A 15,329-nucleotide genomic window follows, 5' to 3' on the forward strand; every position below is an offset into this window, starting at 1 on the left:
AATCCCAAAAAAGGAAAAATAAATAAAAAATAAATAAAAGGGAAAAAAAGGAAAAAAAATATAAATATTGTTAATTTTGTATACTATGTTTATAATTAGGTTTGTCGTAAGTGTGAATGTGGCGGTGTAAGGGGGAGGCTGTGAGGTAAGGCAGTGGGACCAGAGGGTATTAGGTGTGTCTTGTACAATATTCGGACTGGTGTCATATGGTTATATTGTATATAGTGTATATAGTATTGTATATAGGACGGTGTAAATGTAGTTCAGGGTTGTATATAATAGTGTGAATGGAGCTGGGTCGGGGGTTTTACATGATTTTATTTATTTATTATTTTAAGGGGGTGCTGGTGTAATTATTGTAATTTTGTTCCTTTTTCGTTTTTTTTTTTTAGTTTAATTTCTTGTTTCTTTAATTTAATTTTCTTTTCCGTTTTGTACGTCGAGAATTTCCCTTATTGTTTCCATTTCTGGTTTATTTCTTTGTGTTTGTGTCTGATTTTGTCATATTGTTTCTGATTGGAGTTTTTGTTCTATGTTTGTTCTGTTGTGTTTTATTTTGTAACGTCGTGAAGGATTTTATAATAATAAAAAAGACCTACAATCTATTACTCCCCATTATCAGCCATTACTGGGGGAGGAGACTGTAGGACAGGAGATTACAATCTATTACTCCCTGTTATCAGCCATTACTGGGGAGGAGACTGTAGGACAGGAGACTACAATCTATTACTCCCTGTTATCAGCCATTACTGGGGAGGAGACTGTAGGACAGGAGACTACAATCTATTACTCCCCGTTATCAGCCATTACTGGGGAGGAGACTGTAGGACAGGAGACTACAATCTATTACTCCCCGTTATCAGCCATTACTGGGGGAGGAGACTGTAGGACAGGAGACTACAATCTATTACTCCCCGTTATCAGCCATTACTGGGGGAGGAGACTGTAGGACAGGAGATTACAATCTATTACTCCCTGTTATCAGCCATTACTGGGGAGGAGACTGTAGGACAGGAGACTATAATCTATTACTCCCCGTTATCAGCCATTACTGGGGGAGGAGACTGTAGGACAGGAGACTACAATCTATTACTCCCCATTATCAGCCATTACTGGGGGAGGAGACTGTAGGACAGGAGACTACAATCTATTACTCCCCGTTATCAGCCATTACTGGGGGAGGAGTCTGTAGGACGGGAGACTACAATCTATTACTCCCCATTATCAGCCATTACTGGGGGAGGAGTCTGTAGGACAGGAGACTACAATCTATTACTCCCCGTTATCAGCCATTACTGGGGGAGGAGTCTGTAGGACGGGAGACTACAATCTATTACTCCCCATTATCAGCCATTACTGGGGGAGGAGACTGTAGGACAGGAGACTACAATCTATTACTCCCCATTATCAGCCATTACTGGGGGAGGAGTCTGTAGGACGGGAGACTACAATCTGTTACTCCCCGTTATCAGCCATTACTGGGGAGGAGACTGTAGGACAGGAGAATACAATCTATTACTCCCCGTTATCAGCCATTACTGGGGAGGAGACTGTAGGACAGGAGAATACAATCTATGACTCCCCGTTATCAGCCATTACTGGGGAGGAGACTGTAGGACAGGAGACTACAATCTATTACTCCCTGTTATCAGCCATTACTGGGGGAGGAGACTGTAGGACAGGAGAATACAATCTATGACTCCCCGTTATCAGCCATTACTGGGGGAGGAGACTGTAGGACAGGAGAATACAATCTATTCCTCCCCGTTATCAGCCATTACTGGGGAGGAGACTGTAGGACAGGAGACTACAATCTATTACTCCCCGTTATCAGCCATTACTGGGGAGGAGACTGTAGGACAGGAGAATACAATCTATGACTCCCCGTTATCAGCCATTACTGGGGAGGAGACTGTAGGACAGGAGACTACAATCTATTACTCCCTGTTATCAGCCATTACTGGGGGAGGAGACTGTAGGACAGGAGAATACAATCTATGACTCCCCGTTATCAGCCATTACTGGGGGAGGAGACTGTAGGACAGGAGAATACAATCTATTACTCCCCGTTATCAGCCATTACTGGGGGAGGAGACTGTAGGACAGGAGATTACAATCTATTACTCCCCGTTATCAGCCATTACTGGGGGAGGAGACTGTAGGACAGGAGAATACAATCTATTACTCCCCGTTATCAGCCATTACTGGGGGAGGAGACTGTAGGACAGGAGACTACAATCTATTACTCCTCGTTATCAGCCATTACTGGGGAGGAGACTGTAGGACGGGAGACTACAATCTATTACTCCTCGTTATCAGCCATTACTGGGGGAGGAGACTGTAGGACAGGAGAATACAATCTATTACTCCCCGTTATCAGCCATTACTGGGGAGGAGACTGTAGGACGGGAGACTACAATCTATTACTCCTCGTTATCAGCCATTACTGGGGAGGAGACTGTAGGACAGGAGACTACAATCTATTACTCCCCGTTATCAGCCTCAGTATAGTGTACAGGTTTTCGGATCTCCTGCAGCGTGTTGCTGAATGTTTGTGGGCTGTGAGCTCGATGGCGTCGGACCATCCGTCCATCTGTCCGTGTCGCGGGCGCAGCTCCTGCCTTCATTACCCTAACAGCTTCATTGAATTTATCGGTTCTTTCCTCGTTTCATGGTAATGAGCATTAATTTATATTGAGTCGCTGTTTCCTGTCCGGACGCTCGGGAAGACGACGATTTACAGCAAATTCCCGGTAAAATGACAGATTCCGAGCCTTGAACTCAAATTAACCCCTTACATGGAGCCAGAGAAGATTGGGCCCCCTATTGGAGGACCATGGACCCTGCGGTTTATACACAGATCTAAGAGGAATGTGAGTCTATAATACAGCAAGGCTCTGATTTTCTGGAATATCCAGGAAGGATATAATGTCACCAGTGGTCATGCTGTAAAGTTGGCGCCGGGCATCAACTTCGCGCCTGCCATCCCGGCACTATTCCTGGACCTCAGGTGTCAGAGTAATGAAATATTGCATCATCTGCAGTCAGCCGGGGTACTGATCGGTACATTGCAGGGCGCTGATTCGTTTCCTGCTCATATACAGTAAATGAATGGCAACGTGGTCAGGAATTACTAGGCGGAACACAAAAGATGACGCTCAATCCTGACAACAATGTATCAGTCCTCCTGGATCTGATAACTTCTGCTACAATGTATCAATTCTGCACCATGGAAACTGTCGCCCATAGCAACCTCTAGACTACAGGGTTTCGAGCCTATGTAGGAAAAGTTTCACAACTTTCTCTTAGACTTTGTGTTCATTACTCACCATTCCCAAGATCTCTGTTTGCTGTCAGTGAGTGAGAACACTCTTTACACTAAGAGCAATAATCCGGCCACAGCCAGAGCTGCGGTCAGATGAGAAGGGACACAATGTATCCAGTGCAGACAAACTAGCAGACATACATGGAATCTATGTGCCAGGATGTCGGAGACTCACCTGATTGTCCTGGTGGAGGAACTCCGGCCAATCCTCTCGGCAGACAGAGGAAGACGGTGAGGACAGCGGCTTTGTTCCCGGAACATGGCTCGATGGCAATTGGTTTTGGCACGCCCTGCAGGAGAGAAAGGAGACGGTTACAACAAACACATGACACTTACATGAAGATATATCTATAGGGGGGGCGAGAGATCAAGGCCACGAATGAGGGGCTGCCCGAACATACTGTAGTGAGCATGGCCCTTTAAGAGTCAGAATTATAGAACCAATATTCAAGAACCAGAACTGTAGGACCAGAATGTCAGCCACCAGAATTATAGGACTAAGATGTCCAAAACCAGAATTACAGGTCCAGGAGGTCCATACCCAGGTTTGTAGGACTGCACCAGGTCTGTAGGACCAGGAGGTCCATAACCAGGTCTGTAGGACCAGGAGGTCCATAACCAGGTCTGTAGGACCAGGAGGTCCAGAACCAGGTCTGTAGGACCAGGAGGTCCAGAACCAGGTCTGCAGGACCAGGATGTGCAGAACCAGGTCTGTAGGACCAGGATGTCTAGAACCAGGTCTGTAGGACCAGGATGTCCAGAACCAGGTCTGTAGGACAAGGATGTCCATAACCAGGTCTGTTGGACAAGGATGTCCATAACCAGGTCTGTTGGACAAGGATGTCCATAACCAGGTCTGTAGGACCGGGAGGTCCCGAACCAGGTCTACAGGACCAGGATGTGAGGTACCAGAACTATAGGACAAAGAAATCTTGCACCAGAACTGTACTAGCGGACGAGGTCTCTGCGATTGTTTAAGTTTTAACTCCCTTAGAGAAAGTTCCCGCTGATCGCAGGCTCTGATATTGGCTCTCTGACAGTTTCTGCACGGTGTAATTACCGTTATGTCAGCGCATGCAGCGACAGAAAAAATGACGAATGAATCCACTGATTTCTGTAAACACTGACAAGATAAATGTGACTATAAAAAGTTCTCACGCCCCGACTTCCTGCGAACTCCCGATACGATGAAACTGCAGCATTCTCCGCAAACCGGCAGCAAAAAAGAGACACGATATGAACGCCAGAAAAGAAGAAAGTCACCAGGGAACGTCTGAGAACAAAAACAACCCCGCTGTACAAAGTATATACACTGCGCCAAACAGAGCGCGGACCCACAGCTATACAGGAAATGTGTACACAGTGACTGCACCAGCAGAATAGTGAGTGCAGCTCTGGAGTATAATACAGGATGTAACTCAGGATCAGTAATGTAATGTATGTACATAGTGACTGCACCAGCAGAATAGTGAGTGCAGCTCTGGGGTATAATACAAGGATGTAACTCAGGATCAGTAATGTAATGCATGTACACAGTGACTGCACCAGCAGAATAGTGAGTGCAGCTCTGGAGTAAAATACAGGTTGTAACTCAGGATCAGTAATGTATTGTATGTACATAGTGACTGCACCAGCAGAACAGTGAGTGCAGCTCTGGGGTATAATACAGGAGGTAACTCAGGATCAGTAATGTAATGTATGTACACAGTGACTGCACCAGCAGAATAGTGAGTGCAGCTCTGGGGTATAATACAGGATGTAACTCAGGATCAGTAATGTAATGTATGTACACAGTGACTGCACCAGCAGAATAGTGAGTGCAGCTCTGGAGTATAATACAGGAGGTAACTCAGGATCAGTAATGTATGTACACAGTGACTGCACCATCAGAATAGTGAGTGCAGCTCTGGAGTATAATACAGGATGTAACTCAGGATCAGTAATGTAATGTATGTACATAGTGACTGCACCAGCAGAATAGTGAGCGCAGCTCTGGGGTATAATACAGGTTGTAACTCAGGATCAGTAATGTATGTACATAGTGACTGCACCAGCAGAACAGTGAGTGCAGCTCTGGGGTATAATACAGAAGGTAACTCAGGATCAGTAATGTAATGTATGTACACAGTGACTGCACCAGCAGAATAGTGAGTGCAGCTCTGGAGTATAATACAAGATCTAACTCAGGATCAGTAATGTATGTACACAGTGACTGCACCAGCAGAATAGTGAGTGCAGCTCTGGGGTATAATACAGGATGTAACTCAGGATCAGTAATGTAATGTATGTACACAGTGACTGCACCAGCAGAATAGTGAGTGCAGCTCTGGGGTATAATACATGATGTAACTCAGGATCAGTAATGTAATGTATGTACACAGTGACTGAACCAGCCGAATAGTGAGTGCAGCCCTGGGGTATAATACATGATGTAACTCAGGATCAGTAATGTAATGTATCTACACAGTGACTGCACCAGCAGAATAGTGAGTGCAGCTCTGGAGTATAATACAGGATGTAACTCAGGATCAGTAATGTAATGTATGTACTCAGTGACTGCACCAGCAGAATAGTGAGCGCAGCTCTGGAGTATAATACAGGATGTAACTCAGGATCAGTAATGTAATGTATGTACACAATGACTGCACCAGCAGAATAGTGAGCGCAGCTCTGGAGTATAATACAGAATGTAATTCAGGATCAGTAATGTAATGTATGTACACAATGACTGCACCAGCAGAATAGTGAGTGCAGCTCTGGAGCATAATACAGGAGGTAACTCAGGATCAGTAATGTATGTACACTGTGACTCCACCAGCAGAATAGTGAGTGCAGCTCTGGGGTATAATACAGGATGTAACTCAGGATCAGTAATGTATGTACACAGTGACTGCACCAGCAGAATAGTGAGTGCAGCTCTGGAGTATAATACAGGATGTAACTCAGGATCAGTAATGTAATGTATGTATTCAGTGACTGCAGCAGCAGAATAGTGAGCGCAGCTCTGGAGTATAATACAGGATGTAACTCAGGATCAGTAATGTAATGTATGTACACAATGACTGCACCAGCAGAATAGTGAGCGCAGCTCTGGAGTATAATACAGGATGTAATTCAGGATCAGTAATGTAATGTAATGTATGTACACAATGACTGCACCAGCAGAATAGTGAGTGCAGCTCTGGAGTATAATACAGGAGGTAACTCAGGATCAGTAATGTACTGTATGTACACAGTGACTGCACCAGCAGAATAGTGAGTGCAGCTCTGGAGTATAATACAGGCTGTAACTCAGGATCAGTAATATAATGTATGTACACAGTGACTGCACCAGCAGAATAGTGAGTGCAGCTCTGGGGTATAATACAGGATGTAACTCAGGATCAGTAATGTAATGTATGTACACAGTGACTGCACCAGCAGAATAGTGAGTGCAGCTCTGGGGTATAATACAGGATGTAACTCAGGATCAGTAATGTAATGTATGTACACAGTGACTGTACCAGCAGAATAGTGAGTGCAGCTCTGGGGTATAATACAGGCTGTAACTCAGGATCAGTAATGTAATGTATGTACACAGTGACTGCACCAGCAGAATAGTGAGTGCAGCTCTGGGGTATAATACAGGATGTAACTCAGGATCAGTAATGTAATGTATGTACACAGTGACTGTACCAGCAGAATAGTGAGTGCAGCTCTGGGGTATAATACAGGATGTAACTCAGGATCAGTAATGTAATGTATGTACACAGTGACTGCACCAGCAGAATAGTGAGTGCAGCTCTGGGGTATAATACAGGATGTAACTCAGGATCAGTAATGTAATGTATGCACACAGTGACTTCACCAGCAGAATACTGAGTGCAGCTCTGGGGTATAATACAGGATGTAACTCAGGATCAGTAATGTAATGTATGTACACAGTGAATGCACCAGCAGAATAGTGAGTGCAGCTCTGGGGTATAATACAGGATGTAACTCAGGATCAGTAATGTAATGTATGTACACAGTGACTGCACCAGCAGAATAGTGAGTGCAGCTCTGGAGTATAATACAGGCTGTAACTCAGGATCAGTAATGTAATGTATGTACACAGTGACTGCACCAGCAGAATAGTGAGTGCAGCTCTGGGGTATAATACAGGACAGGACAATATTAATAATGCTTTTTATCTCCTGTCCGTTCCGTCCGAGCTCTGAGTGCAGTGAGTTACATGGAGCCGGCGGTAGTCTGAGACAAACCTCCTGTCTCACGATTGGTTCAGGTTGGCCTATCGTCTTTCCTCAGTGTCTCGGCCTCCTTAGATTGGCTGCAGGGTACAGCTGTGACATTATGGGACTGATCGTTATTCCGGGGGACCTGGATGGGGACTTCATTACTTTGCTGATTCTCTATGTATCTGGTATTTCTGACTCCTCGCCCTGAGTTACATCCTGTATATACAGCAGCACAGAGACATTACGGGAGACGTCCAGAGGTCTCAACAGTTGGGACGAGGGACCCTTGTGTCAGTCCTGATCCGACAACCACCGCTGTTCCTGCACAAACCTCTGCGGCTGCGGTGGGTAATGGCTGCGCTGGGGGTTATAGGGTTTTTGGATGATTTGGAATCGCAGGATTGCAGCGAGGAATGATCTTATCTTAATAAGCCATTTGTTAGTAAAAGCTTCTAAAACCAGTTTTACTGATTTTCATTTGTTTTTCAAACCTATTTTTATAGAAGCAAATTATAATAGAGCGAGCGGCCGTATATCAGCGGTTATGGCTGCGCGCAGACAGTTATATGGGAGCGCGGCACAATAATTAGCAGAGCTACAGTATTTGCAGGAGGAAACGAGCTGCAGACGTGTTCAGTAACACAATGTGACCTTCCGGGGCTTGTGTCACTGCAGCGTTATCTGCAGGGGAGACACATAGACACCCAGTTATATATAAGCACTATATGTATATTGTCACATTGGGAGCACTCGGGCGCGGACATATCATTGGTGCAACCTGTGCAGCCGCACAGAAGCCCGAGAGGTGAGGGGTCACATCTGTCTATGTCCGCCAGTGGGAGCACTTCTATATACAGTGACATTGTGTGAACACTTACCAGCAGTCTGTCTCTGATGTCCCTGGTGTGTGTGTGTATATATATATATATATATATATATATATATATATACTGCTCATAAAAATAAGGGGAACACTTAAGCAACACAATGTAACTCCAAGTCAATCACTTCTGTGAAGTCATCCTGTCCAGTTATGAAGCAACACCGATTGTGAATCAATTTCACATGCTGCTGTGCAAATGGAGCAAAACAAAAGGTAGAAATGATCAGCAATCAGCAAGACAGCCCTATAAAGGAGTGGTTTTACAGAGGGTGACCACAGACCATTTCTCTGTTCTCATCCTTTTAGGCTCTTATTTTGGTCACTTTTGCATTTGGTCATTGCTCTCACCCCTAGAGGTACAGTACAGTATCATGAGGCGTTGTCTACAACCCACAGAAGTTGCTCAGGAAGAGCAGGTCATCCAGGATGACACATCAATGCGAGCTGTGGCAAGAAGGGTAGTGGTGTCTGTCGGCACAGTGTCAAGAGCATGGAGCAGATACCAGGAGACACACCAGTACACCAGGAAACAGAGAGGGGGCCATACGAGGGTAACAACCCAGCAGCAAGGAGGAACAGGAGGAGCAATGCCAGAGCCCTGCAAAATGATCTCCAGCAGGTCACTAACATCCATGTGTCTGCTCAAACTGTCAGAAACAGACTCCATGAGGGTGTTATGAGGGCCCGAAGTCCACAACTGGACTTAAAGCCCAACACCATGCAGGGCGATTGGCATTTGCCAGAGAACACCAAGATTGGCGCCCTGGACATCCTGAACAGACAGATCTGGTTCTGGACATCCTGCTCCTACAGACCTGGTTCTTGACATCATGGACCTATAATTCTGGTTCCTATACTGGTCCTACAGATCTTGTTCTAGTAATATGGCCGCCCTTCTCCTCAGTGTGATATAGTAATATATATAGTAATATGGCTGCCCTTCTCCTCAGTGTGATATAGTAAAATATAGTGTAATATGGCCGCCCTTCTCCTCGGTGTGATATAGTAATATATATAGTAATATGGCCGCCCTTCTCCTCAGTGTGATATAGTAATATATATAGTAATATGGCCGCCCTTCTCCTCAGTGTGATATGGTAATATATATAGTAATATGGCCGCCCTTCTCCTCAGAGTGATATAGTAATATATATAGTAATATGGCCGCCCTTCTCCTCAGTGTGATATAGTAATATATATAGTAATATGGCCGCTCTTCTCCTCAGTGTGATATAGTAATATATATATATAGTAATATGGCCGCCCTTCTCCTCAGTGTGATATAGTAATATATATAGTAATATGGCCGCCCTTCTCCTCAGAGTGATATAGTAATATATATAGTAATATGGCCGCCCTTCTCCTCAGTGTGATATGGTAATATATATAGTAATATGGCCGCCCTTCTCCTCAGAGTGATATAGTAATATATATAGTAATATGGCCGCCCTTCTCCTCAGTGTGATATAGTAATATATATAGTAATATGGCCGCTCTTCTCCTCAGTGTGATATAGTAATATATATATATAGTAATATGGCCGCCCTTCTCCTCAGTGTGATATAGTAATATATATAGTAATATGGCCGCCCTTCTCCTCAGTGTGATATAGTAATATATATAGTAATATGGCCGCTCTTCTCCTCAGTGTGATATAGTAATATATATATAGTAATATGGCCACCCTTCTCCTCAGTGTGATATAGTAATATATATAGTAATATGGCCGCTCTTCTCCTCAGTGTGATATAGTAATATATATATAGTAATATGGCCGCCCTTCTCCTCAGTGTGATATAGTAATATATGTAGTAATATGGCCGCCCTTCTCCTCAGTGTGATATAGTAATATATATAGTAATATGGCCGCCCTTCTCCTCAGTGTGATATAGTAATATATATAGTAATATGGCCGCCCTTCTCCTCAGTGTGATATAGTAATATATGTAGTAATATGGTCGCCCTTCTCCTCAGTGTGATATAGTAATATATATAGTAATATGGCTGCCCTTCTCCTCAGTGTGATATAGTAATATATATAGTAATATGGCTGCCCTTCTCCTCAGTGTGATATAGTAATATATATAGTAATATGGCCGCCCTTCTCCTCAGTGTGAAATAGTAATATATGTAGTAATATTGTCGCCCTTCTCCTCAGTGTGATATAGTAATATATATAGTAATATGGCTGCCCTTCTCCTCAGTGTGATATAGTAATATATATAGTAATATGGCCGCCCTTCTCCTCAGTGTGATATAGTAATATATAATAATATGGCCGCCCTTCTCCTCAGTGTGATATAGTAATATATATAATAATATGGCCGCCCTTCTACTCAGTGTGATATAGTAATATATATAGTGATATGGCCGCCCTTCTCCTCTGTGTGATATAGTAATATATATAGTAATATGGCCTCCCTTCTCCTCAGTGTGATATAGTATTATATATAGTAATATGGCCGCCCTTCTCCTCAATGTGATATAGTAATATATATAGCAATATAGCCGCCCTTCTCCTCAGTGTGATATAGTAATATATACAGCAATATGGCCGCCCTTCTCCTCAGTGTGATATAGTATTATATATAGTAATATGGCCACCCTTCTCCTCAGTGTGATATAGTAATATATATAGTAATATGGCCGCTCTTCTCCTCAGTGTGATATAGTATTATATATAGTAATATGGCCACCCTTCTCCTCAGTGTGATATAGTAATATATATAATAATATGGCCGCCCTTCTCCTCAGTGGTGATATAGTAATATATATAGTAATATGGCCGCCCTTCTCCTCTGTGTGATATAGTAATATATATAGCAATATTGCCTCCCTTCTCCTCAGTGTGATATAGTATTATATATAGTAATATGGCCGCCCTTCTCCTCAATGTGATATAGTAATATATATAGCAATATAGCCGCCCTTCTCCTCAGTGTGATATAGTAATATATACAGCAATATGGCCGCCCTTCTCCTCAGTGTGATATAGTATTATATATAGTAATATGGCCACCCTTCTCCTCAGTGTGATATAGTAATATATATAGTAATATGGCCGCTCTTCTCCTCAGTGTGATATAGTAATATATATATAGCGATATGGCCGCCCTTCTCCTCAGTGTAATATAGTAATATATATAGTAATATGGCTGCCCTTCTCCTAAGTGTGATGTAGTAATATATATAGTAATATGGCCACCCTTCTCCTCAGTGTGATGTAGTAATATATATAGTAATATATATAGTAATATGGCCGCCCTTCTCCTCAGTGTGATATAGTAATATATATAGTAATATGGCCACCCTTCTCCTCAGTGTGATATAGTAATATATATATTAATATGGTCGCCCTTCTCCTCAGTGTGATATAGTAATATATATAGCAATATGACCGCCCTTCTCCTCAGTGTGATATAGTTATATAGTAATATGGCCACCCTTCTCCTCAGTGCTATATGGTAATATATATAGTAATATGGCTGCCCTTCTCCTCAGTGTGATATAGTAATATATATAGTAATATGGCCGCCCTTCTCCTCAGTGTGATATAGTAATATATATAGCAATATAGCCGCCCTTCTCCTCAGTGTGATATAGTAATATATATAGTAATATAGCCGCCCTTCTCCTCAGTGTGATATAGTATTATATATAGTAATATGGCCGCCCTTCTCCTCAATGTGATATAGTAATATATATAGCAATATAGCCGCCCTTCTCCTCAGTGTGATATAGTAATATATACAGCAATATGGCCGCCCTTCTCCTCAGTGTGATATAGTATTATATATAGTAATATGGCCGCCCTTCTCCTCAGTGTGATATAGTAATATATATAGTAATATGGCCGCCCTTCTCCTCAGTGTGATATAGTAATATATATAGTAATATGGCCGCCGTTCACCTCAGTGTGATATATTATATATAGTAATATGGTCGCCCTTCTCCTCAGTGTGATATAGTAATATAGCCGCCCTTCTCCTCAGTGTGATATAGTAATATATATAGCAATATAGCTGCCCTTCTCCTCAGTGTTATATAGTAATATATACAGCAATATGGCCGCCCTTCTCCTCAGTGTGATATAGTATTATATATAGTAATATGGCCGCCCTTCTCCTCAGTGTGATATAGTAATATATATAGTAATATGGCCGCCCTTCTCCTCAGTGTGATATAGTAATATATATAGTAATATGGCCACCCTTCTCCTCAGTGTGATATAGTAATATATATAGTAATATGGCCGCCCTTCTCGTCAGTGTGATATAGTAATATGGCCGCCCTTCTCCTCAGTGTGATATAGTAATATATATAGCAATATAGCCGCCCTTCTCCTAAGTGTGATATAGTAATATATATAGTAATATGGCCGCCCTTCTCCTCAGTGTGATATAGTAATATATATAGTAATATGGCCGCCCTTCTCCTCAGTGTGATATAGTAATATATATACTGTAGTAATATGGTCGGCCTTCTCCTCAGTGTGATATAGTAATAAATATAGTAATATGGCCGCCCTTCTCCTCAGTGTGATATACTAATATATATAGAAATATGGTCGCCCTTCTCGTCAGTGTGATATAGTAATATATATATATAGTAATATGGCTGCCCTTCTCCTCAGTGTGATATAGTATTATATATAGTAATATGGCCGCCCTTCTCCTCAGTGTGATATAGTAATATATATAGTAATATGGTCGGCCTTCTCCTAAGTGTGATATACTAATATATATAGCAATATGGCCGCCCTTCTCCTCAGTGTGATATAGTATTATATATAGTAATATGGCCGCCCTTCTCCTCAGTGTGATATAGTAAGATATATACTGTAGTAATATGGTCGGCCTTCTCCTCAGTGTGATATAGTAATAAATATAGTAATATGGCCGCCCTTCTCCTCAGTGTGATATAGTAATATATATAGTAATATGGCTGCCCTTCTCCTCAGTGTGATATAGTTATATATATAGTAATATGGTCACCCTTCTCCTCAGTGTGATATAGTAATATATATAGTAATATGGCCGCCCTTCTCCTCAGTGTGATATAGTAATATATATAGTAATGTGGCCGCTCTTCTCCTCAGTGTGATATAGTAATATATATAGTAATATGGCCGCCCTTCTCCTCAGTGTGATATAGTAATATATATAGTAATATGGCCGCCCTTCTCCTCGGTGTGATATAGTAATATATATATAGTAATATGGCCGCCCTTCTCCTCAGTGTGATATAGTAGTATATATAGTAATATGGCCATCCTTCTCCTCAGTGTGATATAGTAATATATATAGTAATATGGCCGCCCTTCTCCTCAGTGTGATATAGTAATATATATAGTAATATGGCCGCCCTTCTCCTCAGTGTGATATAGTAATATATATAGTAATATGGCCGCTCTTCTCCTCAGTGTGATATAGTAATATATATAGTAATGTGGCCGCTCTTCTCCTCAGTGTGATATAGTATTATATATAGTAATATGGCCGCCCTTCTCCTCAGTGTGATATAGTAATAAATATAGTAATGTGGCCGCTCTTCTCCTCAGTGTGATATAGTAATATATATAGTAATATGGCCGCTCTTCTCCTCAGTGTGATATAGTAATATATATAGTAATATGGCTGCTCTTCTCCTCAGTGTGATATAGTAATATATATAGTAATATGTCCGCCCTTCTCCTCAGTGTGATATAGTAATATATATAGTAATATGGCCGCTCTTCTCCTCAGTGGTGATATAGTAATATATATAGTAATATGGCCGCCCTTCTTCTCAGTGTGATATAGTAATATATATAGTAATATGGCCGCCCTTCTCCTCAGTGTGATATAGTATTATATATAGTAATATGGCCGCCCTTCTCCTCAGTGTGATATAGTAATATATATAGTAATGTGGCCGCTCTTCTCCTCAGTGTGATATAGTAATATATATATAGTAATATGGCCGCCCTTCTCCTCAGTGTGATATAGTAATATATATAGTAATGTGGCCGCTCTTCTTCTCAGTGTGATATAGTAATATATATATAGTAATATGGCCGCCCTTCTTCTCAGTGTAATATAGTAATATATATATAGTAATATGGCTGCTCTTCTCCTCAGTGTGATATACTAATATATATATAGTAATATGGCTGCTCTTCTCCTCAGTGTGATATAGGAATATATATAGTAATATGGCCGCCCTTCTCCTCAGTGTGATATAGTAATATATATAGTAATATGGCCGCCCTTCTCCTCAGTGTGATATAGTAATATATATACTGTAGTAATATGGTCGGCCTTCTCCTCAGTGTGATATAGTAATAAATATAGTAATATGGCCGCCCTTCTCCTCAGTGTGATATAGTAATATATATAGCAATATGGCTGCCCTTCTCCTCAGTGTGATATAGTAATATATATATAGTAATATGGTTGCCCTTCTCCTCAGTGTGATATAGTAATATATATACTAATATGGCCGCCCTTCTCCTCAGTGTGATATAGTAATATATATATAGTAATATGGCCGCCCTTCTCCTCAGTTTGATATAGTAATATATATATATAGTAATATGGCCGCTCTTCTCCTCAGTGTGATATAGTAATATATATAGTAATATGGTCACCCTTCTCAGTGTGATATAGTAATATATATATAGTAATATGGCCGCCCTTCTCCTCAGTGTGATATAGTAATATATATAGTAATGTGGCCGCTCTTCTCCTCAGTGTGATATAGTAATATATATAGTAATATGGCCGCCCTTCTCCTCAGTGTGATATAGTAATATATATAGTAATATGGCCGCCCTTCTCCTCAGTGTGATATAGTAATAAATATATAGTAATATGGCCGCCCTTCTCCTCAGTGTGATATATTAATATATATAGTAATATGGCCG

The 15,329-nt window shown here is 41.6% G+C and overlaps 1 protein-coding gene across 2 annotated transcripts in view; it reads right to left on the reverse strand.

Annotated features, from left to right (window-relative positions):
• The window catches only part of ATRNL1 (attractin like 1), a 775,749-nt gene that overhangs the window by 50,123 nt on the left and 710,297 nt on the right, over positions 1-15,329 (reverse strand). For both annotated transcript variants that reach the window (XM_073556584.1, XM_073556585.1), the window contains one exon: positions 3,501-3,615. In XM_073556584.1, the coding sequence (XP_073412685.1) occupies positions 3,501-3,615 (115 nt within the window). The remainder of the gene's footprint in view (positions 1-3,500; positions 3,616-15,329) is intronic.

The sequence above is a fragment of the Dendrobates tinctorius genome, unplaced genomic scaffold, assembly GCF_039654945.1.
Source record: "Dendrobates tinctorius isolate UK_male_01 unplaced genomic scaffold, ASM3965494v1 ptg000236l, whole genome shotgun sequence".
NCBI classification, from domain to species: Eukaryota; Metazoa; Chordata; class Amphibia; order Anura; family Dendrobatidae; genus Dendrobates; species Dendrobates tinctorius.